Below are 25,152 nucleotides of genomic sequence, written 5' to 3' on the forward strand. Positions count from 1 at the left end.
CCATCCAACCAGCCTACATTTCACTTCATCAGATTGTCAGTAATCATGTAATAATATTTCAATCTGAAGCTTTAATCAGATGAAATTTAGCTGTCATCTTTGTGGATTTTCATGTGTGCTGTAACAGATTATTTGGCTCCCATCTTTCTATCAGTTTTTTGATGAAAACCAGGAATTTTATTAGTATTTTACATTATTGATCACATAAAGTTCTTTTACTTTTTTACATTAACCTCTTATAAAAGGCACTCAGATTGGGTACTCATCGTTTCCTGCTGTAATTCCCTAATATTTGTCCTATTTTAGAATATAAAAATAAAAGCACTCAATAAAATCAGACAAATTAAGTATGACACAAACATTTTTATTGACTAATAAGAACACAAATAATTATCTACAATGACAGTGACTCCTCTAGCCCTACAACAGTTAGAATACTTTTCTTTTCCAGACATGAAAACTGAAAATACAAAGTTACAGTAAACATGCCGTTTGATAAAAATATCTTTACAAATAAATGTACATTTCTATACAACAGTTGTCACTTACACACCTCTACGAGTCCCATGACTCTGGTTTCATCAAACAGTCAGAACGGCATTAAAACGGCAGAGTTGCTGTGAAATAAACGTGAGGGGATTTTTTATGGGAAACGTTCCAAATCGACCCAGATAAACAATGACAGCTGAAAGGTTTGTTCTGAGTGTGAGTGCAGACATGTCACGCTACTGTTGGAAAAACAAGTAAACATCAATCAGAGCTGTGCTCCTTTTGGATACAAAAATAGTGCTAAATATTACAATATAACATAATTTACCAGACATTTATTTTGAAGGGGCACAACGATTTAACCCCAGTGGCTCAGATTTCCCAGAAACGTATTAGTAACATTGGGTTATAATAGGGATTAAATGTTTAATGCAAATATAAATTACAACACATAATTTTCAAGATTAAATAAAGAAGAGTAATAAAAAAAAACTGAAAGTCTGATGTTTTAGGTTAGAGGTGCAGCAATCACAGTTTTTCTAGGCCAATTCTGAGAAATATTTAACAATAAATATGATTTTATAATTTCTGGATGAAGTGAAGATTAATGTGTCAAATAAAATATTCAAAGTAAAATAACATCCTCCAGGTTAATGAACAAATATAGGCATGAATACCCCATCTGAAAAAAGGAATTGACTATTTTCAATTCTGATTTTAGAGCTCATGTGGAAAAATGTATTTTCACACCTTTGGTGCATCTGCAGAATTTTCCATGCAATAGAAAAACAATGAACACTAATTACTGCTAGGAAATTAGCTGCTTGGCTAGTGGTAAAAAAAAAAAAAAAAAAAAAAAAACTTTTTGCTTCCAACTTGAAGAGGGCACTTTTGCAAAAGAGATTTTCTTTTTACTCCAAACTGGTTAAAACAGAATTCTGAAGTTTTTAATAATTGGAGGCCACCACCTAGAGGTGGAACAATGTATTGCACATTAGCCCCTATCCCAAATTACGTGGTTCCCCTATTGTTCGTCAACACACATCTTTTTTTTCAAAGCCTTACTCCTCCATAAGAAATGTCACCAACTCTGCATCAGATTTCTGCTAATGCTCGTGAACCCTCTGTGACTGATATCTGTACATCAGCAGATGTCTAACGCTACTGCCTAATGCTGAGCGGGCTTTAAGGGATGGTGGAGGGCTTATCCTACATTTTATCAGCAGAAGGGATGAGCCTATCACTTTTACAGATTTCTAAAAAAATCATACATGGATACTTAAATAGGAAAAACTCTGGATTACTGCTTTAAATATTAAAGTTCCAGTAAATTAAAAACTGCTTTATTCTGGTCATGGCTGAATGATCAATGCACCTCTGGTTCAAATTAAACCCTGAACATTAAATTAAATTGTCTAGATTGTACAAAAAGCATACATTATCAATGTCTCAAAATCTTGATGCTTTATTTATTTATCAGGCCAGTTTTCGCTAAAACAATCCCGTAAACGTACACCATAAAACACAGGTACGCACACATTAATGACTAATAATCAGTGCTGACTTTTAAAATCATAATTCAGAACACAAGATGCATCAGTTCATTAAGTAATAAATTAAATTAAAGACAGAAGCAGAAAAAAGTTTGAAAATTGTACAAAATTATGTTTTCAGAAGAATTTTAACATCTGATGACTTGATGCTAGCAGCTGGGAGATCTGGTTTCCAGTATAAAACCATAACAGGAGCGAGAGCGGGACCGGAGAACAAGCTGACATGAAGTTTGTTAGAGACACAATTTCATTAGCAGTAATTTATTAGTAATCAGGTTTATTAGACCTGCACATGATGGTGGTTTAAGGGAAACGGGAAACCCAATCAGAGAGCGTTTTAAAGATTACATTTAGATTTTTGCCTTTTAGGTTCAAGGTTTCATCACTGAGATTAAATCAGAGCACAATAATAATAAAAAGGGTGCAGCAGCAGCATCATGGCTCCATGCTGACTGAACCAGGAGGATGCCGGGGTTCTGCTCCCTGGGCGGAGTTCCTGTGTCAGAGCTGGCTCTTCACCACAGGAAGCCCTCTCTGCTTCACAAGCTTGGCAGGAGTTGTGGTCCATGATGGAACGGCCCCTCTGGGCATTCTGTGTGATAAATGGATAAAGCCGGATAACATTTCGCTCACAGCTACTGGTTTTCATGCACGAGTCTAATCCAAAACCAGATGGCAGCCATATTTCTGTTATTCTCTGAACACCGCTCCGCAGTCGCAGGTCGCTCTCATTTGAATTAATTTGATACTTGAACAAAAACAACAAAAAAAGAAAAAAGATTGAAAAATTACAGCGCAAGCACATTTTTATAAAAGCATCAACAACCCATCAGCATCGGGTTTTAGACTTTTATTTATAAACCTGCTTCCTCCCTGTCAGAATCATTATTTCAGGACCACTTCAGTGTTTTTCTAACAAGTTATTCTTATAATTATTATTTTTTTCATTACAGAGCACATCTCATTTGGTTTGTGCTGCAGGCTTGGAAACACGATTCAGAATCTCTTTACAGTCCTGATTAGGCATCTTGATCCCTCACAGATCCTTGAAAGCGAAGATGGAGTCTAAAACCTACAGCCAGGAGTCGACTTCCTCGCCCTGCAGAGATAAAACACACCATGTGACCGCCTCTCCTCTACAATCTTCATGTAAAACGATGTGAATCTGATCAGGAGTAGGCAGCTTGAATTATTTTCTGCTGGATTTGCATGCAATCCTGCTGGACAATGAAGCTCCAACCATGATTTGTGGTGAAACATCTGCCTGTTCTATACACTGAGGAGGATTTAAGGTGTTTGTAACAGTAATGCAAATATGTGGCCTAGTTAAAGGGATTAAAACTCAGAACTTGCATGAAAAGGCTGATAAAAGCCATAGTTAGTGTTTATTTTTTTTACCACTAATTAACAAAATTTTCATAATCTCAGAAATAAAGTGTTTAATTTGAATAAAATAACATAAAATCTGACATTTAGAACCTAATCTGGTTCATTTATAAATCATTTGAGTTTGCTTTCATTAAAGGGACTTTACGGAGTTTTGAATTTTTATGCTCGCGATTGCCCCCTCAGGCCAAAAGCGTAATGGCAGCTTCAATAGTAGGCTCGTGCACGAGGCGCGCATGCTGTACGTGCACACTCCTTAACGAAAATAACAGCTGAGACAGTCCCGTGTGTGTGTGTGTGTTTGTGTGTGTGTGTGTGTGTGTGGCCCAGAGGACAGAGGACAGGAGAACGCGCAGCTAATTAATTAAATAATTTGGTTCTGTACCTTTCTCTTCAGCACAGCCAGCGAAGGTTTAAGATGGGTCAGTCCTCCTGCATGCTCAGATCATTCCCTTCCCTTGCTTGAAAAATTCTTCCAAAATGAAAGTTGAACCCACATCTTTTTTATCTGTGAATTCAATGCCGTTCGGCGAGCCTCAAATAAAAATTTGGGCATCTTACTGTAAAATAATGTACATTATAATGTATACCATTAATGTAAAACAGATACTTTAAATAAACTATGTTCACACCCAGAATTGAACCTAGGTCTTCTACACGAGAGTCTATCTCTTACTAGGTGAGCTAAAGGGCTGGTGACGTCTTCTGTATCTGTAACATTTATATCCTTGATGACAGCTGAAACAACTTCAAAGAACAGTTTGCAGCGAAAATGGCTATTTTGTTGCTAATTTGCAGGAAATATCTAGAAGAAAGTTCTACAGAAAGTAGCTAAGGTCCTCAGAAATGTAGCTAGCTTTGTCACTAGGCGTTAGGAACAGCGACAAAGTGGAACTGCCTCTCTCTCTGCTGCTAAAGCTACAGATAGCAAATGCTACGGGCTATGCCTGAGCGTGAACGCACATGAAGCAGTCTGCTCGACCTGAGCAGCTCGCTTTTTCTGTGATTTTACAGAAAAAAGGCAATCACAATAGAAATGCCAGGGCTCATTCTACAGGACCAGGGCATTGCAGGAGAATGTATGAAGAAGAAATGTATTATTTCTATACATGTTTTGGCTGTCAGACTTCCATAATGCCCCTTTAACACTGGACTATGCTATTTTAAGGAAACTTAATTTTTGGACATAAATCTGCCACTGATGAACTTTTGGAGCCAATTAAATAAGAACAACAATAACTAGTTTTTATAACGGAACTATTAATTAAATCACTTGAATGTACCAACTATATTTTATTATACTACAACAATATGAGTAGTATAGAAATAACATATCCCTCTGTAGATTCTCCACCAGAGGGCAGTAGACATGAATAGGACAGTGTATAGCAGGATTTGATGAAGGCACTAATACATATACTCCACCTGGAGTTGTGTTTATTCCTTTAACGCTCGTTGATGCAGTTTTTTTATTTTAAATTTGCAAACAAACAGTGTGGTTTAATGAATAATTCATATTGACTTCCAGACTTTTTGGCATTAGTAACACTCTAACCAATAACCTTTGGTAGAACCACATGTCTTCCACTGACTCGTGGAAAATTAGAGTTTTTAATGATGAGTTGAATAGATTTCAGAGCACTTTCTCTCTGTGTGTATGTGTGTATTTAAAGGTTTATGTAGACACATTTTAACTTTTAACCTGTAGTGTGTGGACAATTTCACATTGTGGGGACCTTTGGCTAGTCCACACGATGACAAAATACCCTAAAATGACATTTTAGAGATATGGTGTGAATTAACTTTTGTTTAGGTTAGGGTTAGGAATAGAACAACATCGGTTATGATTAGGATTGGGGTATGGTTAGGCATAATACAGTCACAAAAACAAAACCAACCAAACAAACAAATGAATGAAAGTCAAGGGAGGATCCACACAAGCATATTAATGTGTGTGTGTGTGTGTGTGTGTGTGTGTGTGTGTGTGTGTGTGTGTGTGTGTGTGTGTGTTAAAACACACTTCTGGTCGTGTTCGTTTTTCAGATTTTTTCCCTCTTGGTTTAAACTCAACAATTTCTGTGGGTTGAAACAAGAAAGAGCAAAAAAAAAAAAAAAAAAAAAAAAAAGACAGTGATGTGAAACACAGAAGCCAAGCTGCCAAGCCAGTGGCTGAGAATAGAAAAGGGTGCAAGTCCTTGTTGGCCTGAGTCAGTCCTAAACCCTTCCGAAAACGTGTCCAGTCACACAGAGATTGTATCCAAGTGACCTCCATCTGAAGATGCTCCTGACAAGGCTGGTGGAGAAAAGACCCAGGGCCTTCATTAAAGCAAAAAAAAAAAAAAACTAAATGAATTAATGAAAGAGGAAACACTTGATCCCACATGACTAACATCAAAATATCATTTTTCAGAAGGATTTTGTCTATTTTTATTAACACAAGGGGTGTGCCGATTCACCCGTTAATCGATGCATTGCAGTGCAGCGAAATGCCAAAAACAGCCACAATGCGTGGGAAGAACAATGAAGTTATGCGTGCTGCTCAGACACTTTAGGTGACGGACCAGTTGAAAAAAAACAACAACAAAAAAAAACAGCAATGGCGGAAGCTTGTTCATTATCTTTAGCCACTGAATGTGAGATTCACTCGCCAGGATTGAAGAAAAGGTTTTTAGTTACATTGAAATAAAATACAACAGCAACCAGGGTTGTCACGGTGTGAAAATTGAACCTCACGGTTATTGTGACCTAAATTATCACGGTTTTTGGTATTATCGCTGTATTTTTTTTAAACGTGTTACATTTTCAGACAATTAAATAAACCCTGCATATCAGGAAAATATTGTCCTCAGTTTGCATCTAAATTTTGCCTGAAATTTGACATTTTGTAATTATGTTGTTTATTTGTTTACATTTTTTCCCTTTAGTCTTTAAAATACCAACATTTGCCCATAACTTCTTATTTTTTGTCTGTTTGATGTCATCATTTTAAAAGTATTAGATCAGATGATACTCAGTACTCAAGTAGCCTTCTAATCAGATACTTTCTTACCCTTACTTGAGTAATAAACCCTATATCAGGAAAATGTTGTCCTCGGTTTGTGTCCTTCCAGTGAGCTTTGCAGATGTGGGGAAATGTCATCAGGCAGTAATCATTGTTAAATTCATAATTATTCTCGGAGAGAGACCAACTCTTATCTGCCCCTGGGAGCCCCGTAATGCATAGTGTCATTTCAACATGGGGGTGTCCGCGACACGGTTTATATGCAGGTAGCGGCACTGCGGCTGCTTTATATAGCGACTCGTTGCATTCTCCCTCAACCCAAATCCTCGAATCACGCATTTTAGCTAAAACACTAACGTTAGCTTGCCTTACATTGACTGTAGAGTTGTGGGTGATGGTCACGCAGATGTGTCATGAGATTTGAAGCGTTGCTTCCTTTCACAGAAACTTTTTCCTGCATAGGCTGCAAACAGGATAGCCGTCTTCTATCAACTGTCCCTCGGCATTCTTCAAATATCCAAAAAAATGCCCGCACTTCCCACTTTGTCTTCTTTGAGGGATAATAAATGTTCTGAGCACTGCCGTCTCATCCTTTGGCCATTATTTCAGCTTTAGCTTCAAGAAAGTTTTGGTTGTAAACAACAAAGTGCGCATGTGGGCAACTTCAGCGGATGATACGGTGGCTGGTAAGGGTCACCGCACCTACACCACAGCCACGGTAATCCACCGAGATAATATATTTTTTTTAAAATAAGACGGTTATTATTATTGTCATCTTTTTTACTGGGGTTTACCTCTACACTAGATACCGTGACAACCCTAACAGCAACACAACCATCCCGGGTTAGATAAAGAGAAGAAGCCAGTGGTTGTTCCTCCTAACCATTCAACAATCGAGGAAGGATTAAGAAAATAATCACGCAACTCCAGCTGTTTTAAAAAAAAACTACGATGCTACTTTGTTGCAAAGTGGAGGCAGCACAAGAGAGCCTTTGGCTGTTTATAATTGGTCAGTCTGTGGCGGGAATTTGGCGCAATCACGTTTTTCACTACAGGTTACATGATGGCAATATAAAGTGGGTGTGGGAGCTGTCTCTGCGCCATCACGGACTTCATTTAAGCTTGGATGTAACTTGTTTTTTATGCCGATTGAAGCAACACTCCTTAAGTTTTTCCACAAGGCGCTCCGAAAAGCATTTGTCAATTACAGTTCCCGTGAACCGTCTGGTGATCTGAGCTTCATCTAGAAGCTATCGCATTTCTGCGACTTTCATTTTCGTTATTCATGTTTCTTCTGTAGATTTTGTGCAAAAGTATGTAGGGTAAGTGTTCAGTCTTACATAAATAATACGGTGGAGTAAAAGGTTTTTGATCATTTGAACTACTACATGTGTGCTTAATTAATTTGGAAGTATGAAAAAGCTATGATGTGGATCTGCAACAGAATCGGCTTTTAAAATCCCCCCAATCGATCTGCTTCCAACTCACACTAGTGTCCTCTACTAAACTAAGTAAAGATGTAATTATTTGTATTTTTCGGAGCTTATTGTGAACATTGTCTGCCTGAATAGGAAGAGCTGACCATCGCCGAGCCAGACGGTGTCAGTGCTGCATCATTACCCACTCCCTGTGAGGGGAGAAGCAGGGAACTCTTAACCTTAGGCCTCAACCCCCCTCCGCCTCTTCACAATTCAATTATCATAATGTTGTTTATGGGAAGTTCTGGCCCATTGGAACGCCGTTAACGCTCCCTGTGTTGAACTCTGTATTATCTGCCCTTCAGTGATGCTGCTTTCCTAAATGTCACGTAGCACACGACTTCTGAGATGATTAACGTGAGTTTTGGAGGCACTGAAGACACCACTGAGCGGGTTTTTAATAAGATCTGGATGTTTAATCAGGATGCACCAGAGGAGCAGATCCTGCAATGGACACGTTGGTTTAACAGGAACCCAAAGCCCTTACCTCATCTCAGTTGTCGATGTCTGATACGTGGTTCTCTATCTAAAAGCAAAAGAGAGAGAGAGAACACAGGAAGGAAGTCAGCTCCCAGGTTGTAATTTAACTTTTTAAAGGTCACCCATGATAAAGGCTCAATGGGAGCACAGCCCTTTGTGCTAACTTATCTAAAAATGTGATCAACATGTCCTTCTGGAAACAAATAAACCCCCTCAGATGTGTTGTTAAGGCATAATATCCGATAGAGAGAAATGCAAAGCTTTCATCAAGGCTGTGCTAACCGGGTTATGGCTAATAAAAGAGGCGTTACAAAAGTAAGGCATACAAAAAGCATAGATTAGACTCAGGATAAGTGCTTTGATGTTGCAAAATACAAGTTTTTCCTGTATTTTTGATTTTTTTCATTATAAGTAACATGTTTTGACGGCTGTATAATATAAAACACTGAGGGTGTTTTGAAAGCATCGGCATGCAAATGACTGTTATTAAACTAAAATATAATTACAACACCAGCCAGGGTTGCAATAAAAGGATCACAATTAAATTGCAGTTTGAAAGCAACACTGACACTCAGCTTTCAACCTTCAGAGGAAATGATGAATAAAAACCTACCATAATAATGTTAAATGAATAAAAATGACAGCAAAACGGCAGTTTTTTTTGTTTGCTTTTTTGATAAAAGAACCTTCGACAGATGGAAATCTGTCCTTTTTTTTAGAAATCACTGATGTGATAAATGAGCGCTGACGCAAAGCTCGCTGAGATCAAATGGCTTCGCTGAATGCAATCGATATAAGCTTTGAGAGAACAATCACATTAGAGGGAAGACTGATGAAAGCTGCTTCTGTTTGGAATTAGAGCTGAAAAAGCTGGCTCGATAATCATTTGAACCTCAACCGTTTTACTTTATCTGTCATGGAGGAGCGGTAATTATGCGAGTTTATTACTGAAATTTCAATAAATAAGAAAATATGTGTTTTTAGTTGTTCCTATCTGGATGTTAGCAACAAACTAAACAGGTTTAAATAAAATTCCTATTGTAGATCTGAGATACTAACCTATGAAGTCAACACAGTTCAGGCAGAAAGCATTCAGAGTACTTATTTTAAAGGGACTGCACCAGCAGGTGACAGAGTAGTGTAGACTAATGTTTTTAACGCTGTTTACGGCCCAGGAGGTTCAATGAAATCCAGAAGCCAGAACACAACAACAAAAGCCAAAGAGGACAAAAAATAGCACAATTTAAACGTTAATACCTTAATTACTACCTGAATGTAAATAAGTAAAAGATGGCAGTGTTTGTGACTCATACCACCCCTGTAAAGCACAGCGGTCCTGAATGCGTTTTTCTCTCTTTTATTTATGCTTTCAGCATAATTAAGGTAATAGAATAATTTTTGCAAATAAATGATACGCAGGTACACACCTGCCATGTCACCAGTTTTGTTTGTCACACTGTAGATTTTGCTGTTGCTTTGTGGATGCTATTTTCAGTGAACCTTCTGGGCCACCGTACATTTATAAAGAACAGAACCAATTAAATTCAGTTTATTGATGTGGCACCAAATCATGACACTTCATTATGCCCATCAGTAAAAAGTGAAACCCAGCAGATTGTATCGAGTCACAGACTAGTGTCAGTGTCTTTCAGAGGGGTGACCAAGTCACTGCTTTGCGAGCCACAAGTAAGTTACAAGTCTTTCCAGTCAAGTCTTGAGTCAAGTCCAAGTCAAAGACAATCGAGTCAAAGTCGAGTCCAAAGTCCAAATCACAATAGAAATGCCAGGGCTCATTCTACAGGACCAGGGCATTGCAGGAGAATATATGAAGAAGAAATTTATTATTTCTATGTATGTTTTGGCTGTCAAACTTCCATAACGTCCCTTTAATGAAGAAATATGTTTTTGCTGCTGGTCTCAGTTTAGTCATCTCATGGGGAAGAAGTGCAGATCATTTGGAAGCCTCAACAAAATAAAAGCATTTATAGTCTTATCAGAGGGTTGACATTTCTGTAATTAATAAAGTTTTGGGCTTTTTTTCAGCAAAACAAGCTACTTGATAGAGCCATCCTGAAATTTTTACATTTTTCAAAACAAAATTAAAACCCTAAAAACAGCGTTTTTTTTTTGTTTCTCCTTCTATGATCTTGTAGTTGAAATGCTTCTTGTCCATCGACCACTTCATAGTTAATGTGGTTCATACCAGGTCCACCCCATGTATCTGAAACCCACTCCTTTAATTAAAGCCTGTAAGTATGTGCGCAAGCCTCTCGTCCTGTCACAGCCCCGGTGGACTGACAGAAACTGTCAGACCAGGCGCTCTCACTTACTCTGTGAAGCCCTGATCTGCCACAACTGTGGACATGAATAATTCAGGAAAATTAGCTTTCAGCCAGTGAAGACGGCGTCTTCTTGAGATCTCCCAAAGTGCTTTGCTTCCTCACTGCCCCTGACAGTCCTGTCAACCGTCTCTTCTTACCAGATGGTGGCTTCCCTCCTCATCGTAGTCGTCCTCGCCTCCATCGGTCATCTCCCCTGCCTCCACATCCAGCGCCCCCTCGCCGGCCTCCTCGCCAGAGTTCTCTGCTGTCTCCGACACGGACTCCTCGTGCAGGGAGTCACAGTTGTCCTCATACTTTCTTTGAGCCTCTGAAACAAGGAAGGGAAGAAAGTGCAGTCAGAAAGCTAACAATTAAAACTCTCTAAAATAAAATTTTGATGCTTCTTTTCTTTTTGTTTAACAATTGGTGACATTTTGATTGAGCCATTCATCTGGTACGGTGGCTTTGATGAGTCTCTTTTGGACATTTGGTGTATTTTTAAATCCAAATAGTTTGCATCAACATTCAACTTGATACATTATATAACATGAACTTCTAATAGTTTATTTTATAGTTTTGCCTTTGAATAACACAGGATGTTGATTAGAATTGGAAAAGTGATTTCCTAAATAAGAAAAGAGAGGTATTGATTTTTGTGTCATATTTGACAGCAGCCTCTGAAATGATAAACCCATCTCTGGATCAATGCTTCAGTCTCTGGAGCTTGATGTCTTCATTCTTTATTGTCTAGTGTTCCCATCTGTCCAGTGTTGGGTCTTTAATGGAGTTCCTGAATGCAGCGGTGTTCTCCTTCATCTGTTTCTTTAATCCTGAGTTTATGTGGAGAACAAGTTCTTTACTTTCATGTAAGTTCAGACTTTATCTCTCACCATGTCCTCTGACCCGGTTCTACCACTCCAAATGACAAACTGGACAGTTGCGTTGATGTTTTTGTGTCATGAACTAATTAAAAACCAGAACCGTGTGGCAATTTTCTGCCCACATGACCTTGACAGTGCTGTGGCATCTATAAAGAACCGAGTCAGCGTGGCGTTGACACCTGTCTGCTGAGGTGACAGAGAGCTCTGCAGCTCTTATCTCCGACTGTGTCACCAAGACTTATGGCCTACGTGTACGTTTAATTTCTTTCTGTTCCTCACCAGACTCGACTCTCTGCTGCTTCTCGATCTTCTCCAGACGTCCCAGTAAAGAGTCGATCTTCACCTTAATCTGAGTGAGCTCCCGTTTAATCATCTGGAGTTGGTCCGTCTTCACTGGAACGATACACAAACGGCCTCAGTCAGTTTGTTTTGGTTTCGTTTCTGCACTCGTGTTTGACGTACATTAATACCCTCATCACTCTGAGTCACATCTTCCTCGGGGGAAGAATGCCTCAGTCTGACAAACAGAAAAATAATCCCGTTAAAACTGTGGACCTGCTGGTTTTCAATTTAGAGATTAGTGTGCAGCTTATGCCCACCACGCGGCACAGCGCTGCGCCAACGGCTCTGCCAAATCTGAACAATCTCCGTTTAGCTGTATCAAACAGTTGTAGAAGTAAATATGAAGGCATTTCAGAGAACCGAGCGAGGTAGCTAACAACCCATGGTGGCATTTCATTATTTTTAAAGAACGCAGAAAAACTTCTAAAAATTAGATGTAAGTTGCAAAAATGTTTTATAATTAAGATTAACGTTGCACACTCTTATTTCAGCTGTATAAAAAATGACAGTTTTATTATTGTTTCACCTTATTTGATTGAAATTCTCCACAATGGTAATTTTAATAAGCTGTTGTTCATTCCTTGCTTGATAAAACACCCACAATCCATACAGAATTGAGGTTGTTTTATGATCAGACTTCTGTTCTAGTCTGGTCAACAGTTTAGTCTGCAACAAACAAAGACATCAAAGCATGTTCCATCCTCCGACGTGAACGATTTTATTGCCTCACTTTACAGTTCAGCATGAGATGCAGCGGCACAATCTTCCCTCCCACAGCTTCTGTTTACTGCTTCATGAATAATTTGCTTCCTTCTTCCTGCTTTGCTTTGGGTCTTAAGTGGTCTCCTGATAATACCCGTCTGAGATTTGGGTAATGAAGCGCGACTGCATCATGTCGAAGTTTTAAGACTTAACCTGGATATGTCATGAGCTAATAACAGCCGAAAATAAAAATACTTATCAGAGGAATGTCAGCATGAATTCAGCCTGAAATGAGGCTGCGCTCGTTTGGAGAAGATTAGAGAATTTAGACCATTAAGTAACAAGGTAATCTCATTCCTTAACTCTTGGCAGATGGAATGTGTCATATGCGTTTTTGAGAAGAAAACAGAAAATTCTCCCTTTCAGATCGTATCTGAGGCAGCGCTGGAACGGATGAGCGCTCTGTAAACAAACCCACGAGTTCCCTCTAAAGCTTCAGCTGGAGATCAGAGATGGGAGACATGAACAAAATCCAAACATAACTTGTTTGTTATTGTGTTTATGTGTGGCTCTTTAACTTAAGATTCATCAATGTAGATTTACGCCCACACAGCATCACAATACCTCCAAAGTCTCTACGCTCTACTCTGCATAATCTAAATTCATGAATTAAACATCCCCCCCCCCCCCCCCCCAAAAAAAAAAAAGAAAAATCTTTGACGTATTACCTTGGAGTAAGGTATTCTCCTCTAAAGGACATTTTAATCTTTCACAAGTATTCAACCTGAAAAACAAAACAACAGCTGCCCCAGCAGGATGCAGAGCTCGCTGTATGATATTTGTCATCACAGAGGCTTTTTCCATATAAAAGGGCAGGAAGATGGATGCTACCAAGGAAAAGAAACCTGCTCTGATTGGAATCCATAGGTAACGTGTGATAGGAGACCCCAAGAGATGTTCTCATGTTGTTTTTTAAAGCTGCTATCGACTAAATCTTCTAAAGAGGGAGAAAAAAAATGCTGGAAGACATTAAATATACAATCATATCTCTGTTGGGGGGGTGGGGGGTATTGATGTGCCGTTATCTCCTCTGCATCACCTGTTTTCATTTGTCCAAACATGGTATCCTGGTACATGCTTTTCCTTAGTCCAGCGTTATCGGAGCCCCACTCTGGGCAGCTTACGGTCACCCTTTGATGATAAGAAAGTGTGGAACGGTTTTTAATTTATCCGGACCTCCAGGCCGCTTTGGTGCTTTCAACCACATAAGCTGCTGAGAGAAAACAAACGTGACCTCATCTAGAAGAGATCCATCAGCACTGCCTCTTGAGATAGTCTGTTTTTTAGGAAAACGGTGGAGAAACCTTGCTTTTAGTTAGAAGCATCAAAGAATGAGTGATGGGTGTAATTTCTAGGTCTTCATGAAGAAATGAAGCTAGGGTTCTAAACTTTAAATTATTGTGATAACTCAAAACATTGATGGATGTTGAGCAGAAAAAAAGCACCAGCAGAACAATTTATACATTTCAAAAGAGTACAATGAAAAAAATAAAGGAATAATTACCGGTAGGCAATTTTTTCCCCCAATTTTTTGATAAAACTGATAAAACTCCCAATGCTCTCTAGTACTGGTCTGTCCACCAGCACCATGCCAATCAGCTTAAGACTAAACAATCACTTATTATTCTGAAAGGTGTGCCTCAGGGCACTATCCTTGGCCCATCTTTATTCTCTAATTACATTAATCAGGCTGCCAAAACTTCAGATTGTTCTCAGAACCATATGTATGCAGATGACACCCTCTCATTGTCAGCTGGACTTTCTGTGCACACTCTTTGCAACCACTACCCCTTTGTCAGCAAGATGCCTGACATCTAGCTGGACTTATTTGCATTTCACCCAAATCTTGTGAACACCTTTTCTTTGTTAAGGCAGTTTTCCACCAAAGGGAACCTTCTAAATAAAGACATCAAAATGCCTACAATGTTCCTTTAAAATCACCCCCCCCCCCCCCCGGCAAACATTTTTTAAAATAAAAAATATACATTTTATAATAAAGTTACCAAATGTAACCAAATATTGTTAATAACAAAAAAATAAAAAATAAAAAAAATAAAAAAGAGGACAACATTTACAGTGAGGTTGTGAGAGCTGTTTTCAATTTATGTCCAAAATAAAGGCATTGATTAGACTACAAATTATTTCTAATCAAGAAATTTTTAGCATCAACCCATGAATAACAATAAGGTTAAATTTGAGATTGATGCTGATGAATAACATAAAAAAAATGGCAAATAATGTTTTCTTTGTTTTAATGTTTGGTAACCTGCTGCACATTTGTATTCAATAGGATTACTGGAAGCTGTGTTTTTTAAATTCTTAAGGTGGCTCCTCACATAGCTACTTCTTCATTTGAACTGTCTAATTATTCAGTTAATGATAAATGACCCACACTTCAAAACACTTTACATTAAAGGATTTTCTTATTTAAGTACTCAATCCCAAGTTTAAGACATCTGAGGGTCTGTCATACTTAAATATTGATCCAAGCCTCTTTGGTGACGCTATAAAAAATATAAAAACATGTAAAAGTTGCAATGCAATTATGCATATATATATATATATATATATATATATATATATATATATATATATATATATGCTTTATTATGTGAATATTTTCTGCTTTGAATCCATTACATAGACTTAAAGTGTTAGTTCAGGAGGTGACTCACAGCTTTATCTGATGCCACGTCTACTTTATGTAAGATTTGTCTTTTTATTTCTAATTTAATAATAAGTGTAACATCTTTTAGCCAATTTAGATTTTAGCTTTGTGAGTTATGTCACTGACAAAATGTTTTGTTCCTGACTTGTGCAGGAAAGACATCAAGGAATACCTTCAAATAGAGGTTCCTCAGTCTAGGGGACCCAACTGAAGGTCTTGGAACATCAAGTGTGGGGTTCTGAGATGAGGTTAAAATTTACCCATGGCAAGATTAACAAGGAAACTATAAAAGTGTGACAAACTTGAAACTTTTTTCTATTTAAGAAACTGGATTAAGTGATAATGTATTAATGGATCTCATTGATAGTTAATCTATTTTGTTTTTGGATGGCGGAAAAATTAAAAATTGGATTAATCAAAGACATGAAAAACAGATGAAACTCCATTGAACACATTGATTGTGATTTATAGATAACAAATCAACGTTTTCATTTAAACTTTTGGGGTGTTTTATTTTCCTCAAATGGGACTTCGAAGAGCAAAGATTAAATCCACGGAATGTAAACACAAAGTGTTTATTTATTTATCTGCTGGAGTGAATCATTAGCGGCACAGCCACAGCGGTCCCAACCGCTCACCCTGTTGTTTGGACAACCCTAACCTTATTCTCCCATCCAATCCGTCTCAGCCAAAGTCAATACAAGCAGCCATTTTTCACATTCTCGACGGGCGAAAATTAGTGTCCCCTACGTCCAGAAGCTCTGCTCAGGTCACAGAGAAGAATTTATTGACTCCCTCCAAAAAATGGACAAGATGGGTTTTGAAAATTCCTCCTCCCTTTGCTTTAATAGCAGCTGCAGCCAGGTCCTCCTGACAGGACCAGACCAAGCTGCTAAAACTGATAACGGCGAGCCAAGATGGCAAACAATGGAACAAACCCTGTAACCAATTACACAGCTGACCACTGAGATGCTCCCAATCTCACACTAATAACATTCAGGATGTTTTAATGCATCTTCAGTTAATCAGAGAAGTAAATGAGATCCGGATGGATGCCGAACGGTCTCCGCTCAGTGAGATTGGTTTCATACTGACATTATACGTATATATATATATATATATATATATATATATATATATATATATATATATATATATATATATATATATATTAGGGCCAGGACTTTAACATGTTAACTATGATTAATTAATTAGAAAAACATAACGTGTTAAAATAAAATTCACACATTTAATCGCAGCTTGCATTTCGAGCAAGGCAGAACCTTTGTCATTGCACGACTTCCTCGTAGACTGAATATCACTGACGCACACAACAATGCACAGCGCCAATGGCTACTAAAACGGAATAAACACAGAAATAAGTTGCCTTTCTTGGACTGATGCAGGATTTAGGAAACACGTCCGCCTCTTTTCTTAATCTGTATGATTGCATGGAATGCATTACCTAGATTTTTTATTTTTGAAAGTAATAACATTTCTTTTCAGAAGAAACTGAAAAATTTTTGTTTACACACTTAATAGTATAGTGACTATGAACTCAGTAACGAAGGATTGAGAATCCGGGTTTGAGATTGAATACTGGATATCTATGAACTATGATACGAAACAATGGACATGATGTCACCATTCTGTTATATTTTACTTTCAATCTTTATTGGTGTGATTAACTCCTCTCCCGATATTAGTTTATATATGTAATTTTGTTCTAAATATGTGATTTCATCTTGAGCTACTGGTATTATGTGAATTAGGGATTTGTGTGTGTGTGTGTGTGTGTGTGTGTGTGTGTGTGTGTGTGTGTGTGTGTGTGTATTGGGTATTGTCTTAAGTAAACAATTGTATGAAAATGTATGAGCACTTAGGCAGAAGCTAATGAGGATCTCAATAAAACGAAACGAAACCTGGCTGCTGCTGGGAGAACGCTCCGTGTTCTCACTACTCTGTAAACAATCACAAACAACGTGTCAAAGTTGAAAACAGAAGCTTAAGTTAAAACAGAAACAGAAACTTTTCCGATGATTTTCTAAACAATTCTGTCGGGGAATTACATGTTTCTGAGATGAGTCACTGTCTAAAAATCACATGCATTACTATCATTAAGCAGAGGTGTGTTGAAGCTGTCATCAGCTAAGGGGCAGATTCTTAAGTGTATCGGGGCAGCGAGGAACGAGAACGTTGTGATCAGGCTGGAGATCACACCAGATTCGCTGCTGCAGGTGTGAATCTGCGGGTCTGCAGCATCCCCTTCTTAACGTGACAGCAGGACTTCCCATGTAAGGAAGGTCCGCTCACCTGTTCGTCAGATCATTATTTCCTCGCCATGATCTTTTATTTTCCCATCAACCTCCAGTCATCCAACTGGAACCAGTTAGTGTTCCTGATCATTCTCAGAATAAGTCACACCTGCTCTGGTGTTAAAAGTTAGTACATTGAAGTCCTAGATCATATTTGTGCCTGTTCTACTGTCATTTTGAAGGATTATTATTTATATGTGTGTTTTTACTACATTATGAGTAAAAATGCTAATAAAACCTCCCAATTATACAAACAAGTGAAACTGGAAAAATTAGAATCTGGTGCAAAGTCAAATTTATTTCAGTAATTCAACTAGACAGAGAGACTCTTTAAAGGCTCAGGAACCCTTTGCAGACGTTTTCTATTTGTAATTATAAATTTGAGTTGATTTGGGTCTTGTTTCATATCACACAGTGACATTTGAATAACTAAAATGCAGTTTTTTGATTAAAGCTTTAGTTTACAGTAATAACCATGTCTAATGTTTGATTCTCTGTCTCATAATTTTAATTAAAAGTTTTGCTTTGAGAGCACATTTTCCTGAACGATTAAAATGTGATTAATTTAGATTAATTAATTACAAAGCTTCTAATTAATTAGATAAAAAATTTTAATCAAGTCCCAGCCCTAACATATATATATATATACACATATAATATATGTACACATATTTTATATATGTGTGTGTGTGTGTGTGTGTATACAGTGGTTAAAAATGAATTAAAAAAAAGATTTTACTCAGGTTTGGCTGCCTTATTCTTGAAACGTTTATGATTACCACCAAATTTTTTTTTTCCCATCCACAATGGTCCTGATACACATAAATCCATCAGTGTGAAAAATGTAAATAAGTGCAAAAAGTGACTTTGTACGTACGTTTGATGCCTGAGGAGGACGTAGGGGCTCTGGAGGATGAAGAGGAGGAAGAGGAGGATGTTTTAATAGGAAAGGAGGTCTTCCCACGGCGGGAGGAGGGGGCGAGCACCCTGGAGCGTTTCAAAGGAATCACAGCTCTGGGTGGGGGGGCCACTCTGCCATGGTAGTCAAAAAGCCTTGAACAAAAACACAAATATCACTTTTTTCTGTAGGTCTTTATCTTTTTTTTTTGTATGAGACGTCAGAAGAGAACGTGCAGATTTATCAGAACTAAAAAGTTCTGACACTTTATTTGACATCAGCTCTTTCTAGTCCCACTATTGCTAATAATTACTGATAAATTCCACCTCCATCTCTAGGCTTCCCCAAATCATTATATAGATGAACGGTTCCCCTCCACAGATCCACAGAGGATGAAAAGAGGAGGGTGCTAAATGTTAAATGAAAGCGTCAGCCTTCCTTGTTCTCAGCTCTCAACACCACTGACATTTAGGAAAGAGAAAATGACTTAGCAGTGGAGCGTGCTGATTGCTGCTGGATAAATGAGAGAAATCAAGTGGTTTCTCATTCATTTGTATCTTTGATCCAAACCGCCATTAAGACTGCACAACAGTTTCAAGAAGTCTTTATTAGAAAAAATAAGTCACTCGATTTAATAAAAACATTTGCAGACTGTAACCGTCATATGCTCTAAATGCATTGTTTCTGCACAGGCAGATGTGTTTTTGTGAATAACTTTATGCTAATGCAATTTATAATTATTTTGCAGGATGTGTATTTTGGGGGGAATTACCAAAACAGTAAAAACGTTTAGTTACTCCATTTAATATAACACTGAAATTATTTTATAGAGTTAATGCTCCTTGTGCATTTTTTTGTGTCATTGACTCCCATGTACATTTTTATCTGATAAGTCAAAATATTAGCAACATAAATTTTTATTACTCTGCCTGGGTTCCCACATCAGTCAAGACTCGATTTTTAGTTTTTGTTGTTTTCCACATGATTGCATATGTTCCCCATGTATAGCAGGAGCAATATCAATGCAATCATCTCATTAATCCTATTCTTAGCTGCTTATCGGGCAGCAGCCTAAGCTGAGAAGCCCAGACTTCCCTCTCCCCAGCTACTAGGGCCAGCTCCTCCAGGAGGATCATAAGGTGTTCCCTGGTCAGCCGAGAGACAATAGTCTCTCCAAAGTTTCCTGGGTCTTCCCTTGAGTCTCCTGCCAGTTGGACGTGCCCAGAAAACCTCACCAGGGAGGTGTCCAGGAGGCATCCTAACTAGATGCCACCTCAAATGGCTCCTTTCGGTACAGAGGAGCAGTGGGTCTACTCCAAGCCCCACCCACATGACTGAGCTTCTATGTATATACCCATTTATGCGACTCCAATGTGTTGAAAAATCATCCACAAATCATCTGGACACAACACACAAAAAATAAACTATTAAATGTTTTCCCATTTTTCTACATTTCTGGTTTTGATCACACCTGCAATCAAGGGGGGAATAAAGAGGTTAAATCTCAGAAATGCACAAATATTTTATTATATTTTGTGGGGACTGAAGCCAAGGATAAAATTCTTTCTAAAATAGCAAGTATGCTTCTAAACAATCAAAACTTTATTAAAAACCATTAAAAAAAAAAAAAAAAAAAAAAGCACACAGGGAGCATTTGGGAGACACGGCACACGAGGGGTCTCTCCCTTTCTGGTGGCAGTTCTTCTTTTTATGCTGCTCAGGAGCTAATTAGCAGCTGTGGTGCAGCTGTGGCAGCTGCAGGGATGAGGAGGACATATTTGGTGCCTTAGGCCTGCCGAAGAGACTCAGGGAAAACAAGAGATGGCTCAGGCCAAAGTTCCACAGGTCCTGCTCCCTGAACAAAAAGGCACCGGCCGTAATAGGATGAAAGATTCACTGTAGTGTGAAGCGTTTTGGAGTCATCTGACTCTGAAATGTTCTATACAAGTGAAGGTCATTTATAATTATCATTCATCAAAGTAGGGCACTCAAGTAACATGAATAAAAATAATGAAACTTTTATTTAAGTCAAGTAAGTAAGTTGATATTTCTGTGTTTATGGCAATATTTTTTGTGTAACTTACATTTTGATGATGGTTTTATATGAACTGCAAACGTTATGGTGACAGAAAACCTCACAAACCAGTAAGTTACAAACACTGTTCCTGCAAAATTAGCCAGACACGACATACAGCTGTTATTTATTATAGCTGAAATGGTGGCCATATACTGCATTAAGAAACTTTTAGCTCATTCACATCTGACGAAACCAGGCTTTCAACCAGATGCGTATTTGTTGTGGTTTGGACGCTTTTACACTTCTGGTGATTTTTCTACCCGCTACGCTTCCACAAAGAATCAGCTCAGCAGATCGAAACAGTAAACTTTCCAGCAACTTTCAAAATAAAAGACACATGCAAATTTCCAATTTTTTAACTAGTAAAAAATACTTTTCTGGTCGTTCCATGTGACGCCCTCATAGACAAAGGAAACAAAACAGAAATGAAACCACAGACTTCCTGTCACCGTTTGTCACCATTTCTCATATTACTGACTGCTGAAAAAATCACACGTTATCTCGCAAATTCTCAGTGACCAACTTCACAGCTAATTAGTGTCTGAAACACTCCTGGTACAAGGGGACACACTTCTGTTCTCACTAGTAAACTCTTTCCGAACATAATTAAGTTAGGCGCTGCTTATGCATCCAGTGGAAAGCCTGGGTTAGACGTAACTTAAACCTGTTACAGACATTGTTATTGAAGGCTTTCTTTAAAACAAAAACTTTCAGTGTTGGTAAAACTTAAAAAAAACATGTGTTGTTTATTATTTCTTAAACACATGGAGGAAGTTGATTGTTAGTTGATCCTTTAGTCATCTATTAGCTTCCTGATTTGGGGAAACTAGACAGAAACTATCAAAGGTCTGGCATCATAAACATTTAAAGACTGTTGAACATGATATAGAGGCCAAATGATATGTTTTTTAAGGCCGGTGCAGATACTGATTTTTAAAAAATTTTGTTGCAGATGGCCAATATCTAAAGCCGATTATTAAGGCAGATATGTTTATGTTTATGTATTTAGCAATGCTTTTGTTCAAAGCGACTTATAGGTGATAATCAAGGCAGCAGGTTGCCCTTGACAACAGCTAACAAATACTATTCAGTCAGAAGTAGGTGGCAGTGAGGCAGCATAATCAATCATAGCGGGAAGCGAACGTGGAGCGTGCAGTAGAGTGGGGGACAGGTGCTGGGAGGGTGCTAGTTTAGAAGATGCTCTCTGAAGAGCCGGGTCTTCAGGAGTTTCCTAAAAATCGACAAGGAAGCTCCGGTTCTGTAGTGCTTGGTAGGTCGTTCCACATCAGTGGAACGACACATGAAAAGAGTCTGGATTATCCTGAGCATGATGTAAGCACAGTGCTAGCCGACGATCTTTCGATGACCGGAGCGGCCGGCCCGTGACGTAAGCTTTGGCAAGAGGATTCAGGTAGATGGGTACCATGTGTGTGCTCAGATCAGCTGATCCGTGCCGGTCTGACCCACTGCGGTGTGCACCAGCAGTACAGAGCGAGAGGGGGAGGAGACTAGATCTGTTTAACTTAACAGGACAAACAGCTGAAAGTTGGAAGGACTGTGTAACGGAATGAAATGACTGTTTTCCACCTAAAAGTCATTTCCCCCCTCTCCTCAGCAAGAACTAATCTGCATGAGATATTGCTCAAGGTGTCATGCATTTGCTTCTAAACTGTTTCCTTTCCAGCCCAAGAAAAGAATGAAGACAAAGGACTCTTTCTTTTTAACAAATCAAAGAACTCTATTTTTAATAAAGCTAATCAAACAAAGTGTTAGTCAATAATAAAATGTGAACCATTTTTTGAAATGAAAATATTAATTATTAAACCTACAGAATATAATAAGTAATATAACTTTAAATGTTTCCACTAGAGACTGATCACACGTAGCGTTAAGATATGACACATTGCTTTTACTGATCCAATCAGAATCTTCCAGATCTGACGGAGGTGTGGTTTTGGTGGTGTTTGGTAAATCTGTCCTCTTTTAATTTGACTGTAAATCAAAACATCCGAGGTATAAAACTATGCCCATGTCATCTTTAACGCCAGTTCAAAGCGTTCTAGAGAAGTTGTCGGGAGTGGCCAATCCGTAACTTTCCTCTTCAGCCGAAAGAGCCAACAACAAGTTGGAAAAAATCTGTTGCTGTTCCAACTGCTGCAACGGTTCCTTTCAGAATAAAAGCTGAACCATCACGACCCCGTTTTGGGTCTCGCTAGATGCCAATAAAACTGTCGTGACCTGGGAGTATCTCAAAGACAGGACTGGTCGGCGGCCGCGGCTGTTCTACAGGCTTCGATTCCAGAAAGGTCCAAGCTGGACCTCTACACCTCCTGATCTAACGGGGACTTCCAAAACGGTACGTAGGCTGGCATCTCAATGTCTTCGTCTTCGTCTTCGTCTTCCTCCGCTTATCCGGGTCCGGGTCGCGGGGGCAGCATCCCAATTAGGGAGCTCCAGGCCGTCCTCTCCCCGGCCTTGTCCACCAGCTCCTCCGGCAGGACCCCAAGGCGTTCCCGGACCAGATTGGAGATGTAACCTCTCCAACGTGTCCTGGGTCGACCCGGGGGCCTTCTGCCGGCAGGACATGCCCGAAACACCTCCCCGGGGAGGCGTCCAGGAGGCATCCTGACCAGATGCCCAATCTCAATGTGTGTTATGAATCTCCAAACCAAAGCTTAGCGTGAAAACATCAACTTCACTCCCATCAGAACGAATCGTTTCATTTGCTGGTTCTGAACAACATTCCACATTACACCATTCTCCATCTCACTTCACCTTAGTTACACCATACATTTAGTGTTTAAAGTTAGTCTAGTTTGAATTTGTTTAGCAATAAATCTTTAAACTTTTAAAACTTGACTCTTTCTTTTGTCTCTGAGTTAATACGAAGTTGTTACATAATCCCTGCAATAAAAAGTTCCAATCTTCTGGTTAAAAGTACCCACAGGTCCATAAGATTGATTTCATAGTTTCTATAGAATCTCATACTTTATGGTTCATTAAATAATATGTAAATTTAATCGTTACAACTGTGCGTTGCCTGCAGCACCAAATCTGCGGGTCTGCAGCCTGATCACCTCTCGGCCCTGATCTGCTTGGATGTAAACAGCAGTGCCTTTAGCTCCCGATCAGCTGATGACAGCCATTAAATATATGTTTTAGCAGCACATTGATTGTGAAAGACTACTGAACACTCACTGTGTGCAACATTAATTAAATAAGTCAATAAATCTCTTAATATTTCTTGAACTTCAAATATAAAACACACTCAAAACATAAAATAAATTAGGAAAACGGTGTGTTGGGGTCCTTTCTCCAGTCTAGTAGTGGCGGTAGTTGGCAACATAGGTGCCTGATTTAAAATATTTTTTATTGGCTTTTAAAAATAATTTTGGCCGACACACAAAGAAATGAATATATCGACCAGCCTCTATTCTTACATACATTTAACCCTATAAAACCTCTCGTTCTGCTTTGAAAAGGCACATCTTTCAAACAAATCAGTATGGCTGAATATGAATGAAACTTACCTGCTGTAGAAATCATCTCTGTAGTATTCATAATCAAATTCATAACCACTAGGAGAGAAACAGAAAGAGAAAAACGAGAGAAGGGAGTTAGATGGAGAAACACAGATTTTATTGGGTCTGACAAAACCGAGAAAATATGACGTGCCACCCAGGTGAGTAAAACCAAAAATAAACAAATAAAACAAACATAAATTGAAGTTTGAAGTAAAAAAATATGTTTTTCCAGAGGCTAAAACCAAAGCTAATCATTAGAAATCAGGGCTGACAACTCATATAAAATAATCCATTTTAGAGTATTTTGTGCTTATAAATAAAAGTGTAATATTCACACATGTAATCAGATGAACTTTGGGACATAAAAATCTGGACCAAAACCCCAAACTGGATGAATAAGGTGAGCAGTGGTTATAACTAAGTCCAGCTGGCCAGCATCAGGTGAAGTTTCACGCCGGGGATACACCGGCCGCGGAAGCGCCGCGAAAATGGGACCGCCTTCATTCGGCGCCCTTGTTAAGCTATTCTATAGACCACATGGGCCGCAGAAGCGCCGCGAATCGCCTCGCGCCGGCGCTCCAGCCCGCGCCGTGCAGCGATCATTTCGGCGTTGGCTCTATTTTTTTCGCGAGCCGCAGGTGAATCGCATCAATTCTGGCAGGAAGTCAAACGTAGACAGAAGAGGCAGGCTGGTAAAGTTAACAAAATAAAGCATTTCAAAATAAAATTCCGCAATAGTCAAATGTGTTCGTAATCAGACACTGCAGAAAAACCACACGAACACGCACACACATCGAACTTGTGTGCGTGTGTGATCACACGAAGGGGGGTGTGGTTTTGGGAGTCTTTTCACCGGAGCAAACAGGACAGAGAGGCAGAAAGTCTGAGGCAAGCAGTTAGGATGGATGACTTTAAATGAATTATGGAAGTTGAGAAACACAAGGAGCTGTACGACCCCCGAAAAACATGGTTATTTA

General features: G+C 38.8%; 1 protein-coding gene across 4 annotated transcripts in view; it reads right to left on the reverse strand.

The window, feature by feature from the left end:
• Positions 1-343: 343 nt before the first annotated feature.
• The window catches only part of LOC107382586 (RALY RNA binding protein like), a 169,907-nt gene continuing 145,098 nt past the window's right edge, over positions 344-25,152 (reverse strand). For 3 of the 4 annotated variants that reach the window (XM_054751402.2, XM_054751403.2, XM_054751404.2), the window contains 6 exons: positions 24,182-24,229; positions 18,554-18,729; positions 11,869-11,982; positions 10,867-11,036; positions 8,395-8,433; positions 344-3,141 (listed from right to left, as the gene is read on the reverse strand). In XM_054751402.2, the coding sequence (XP_054607377.2) occupies positions 8,401-8,433; positions 10,867-11,036; positions 11,869-11,982; positions 18,554-18,729; positions 24,182-24,229 (541 nt within the window). In that variant the 3' untranslated portion in view covers positions 344-3,141; positions 8,395-8,400. Of the gene's footprint in view, positions 3,142-5,694; positions 5,745-8,394; positions 8,434-10,866; positions 11,037-11,868; positions 11,983-18,553; positions 18,730-24,181; positions 24,230-25,152 lie in introns of all 4 variants that reach the window. The other variant, XR_008566011.2, reaches the window with a different exon arrangement.

Source organism: Nothobranchius furzeri, chromosome 7 (assembly GCF_043380555.1).
Source record: "Nothobranchius furzeri strain GRZ-AD chromosome 7, NfurGRZ-RIMD1, whole genome shotgun sequence".
NCBI lineage: Eukaryota > Metazoa > Chordata > Actinopteri > Cyprinodontiformes > Nothobranchiidae > Nothobranchius > Nothobranchius furzeri.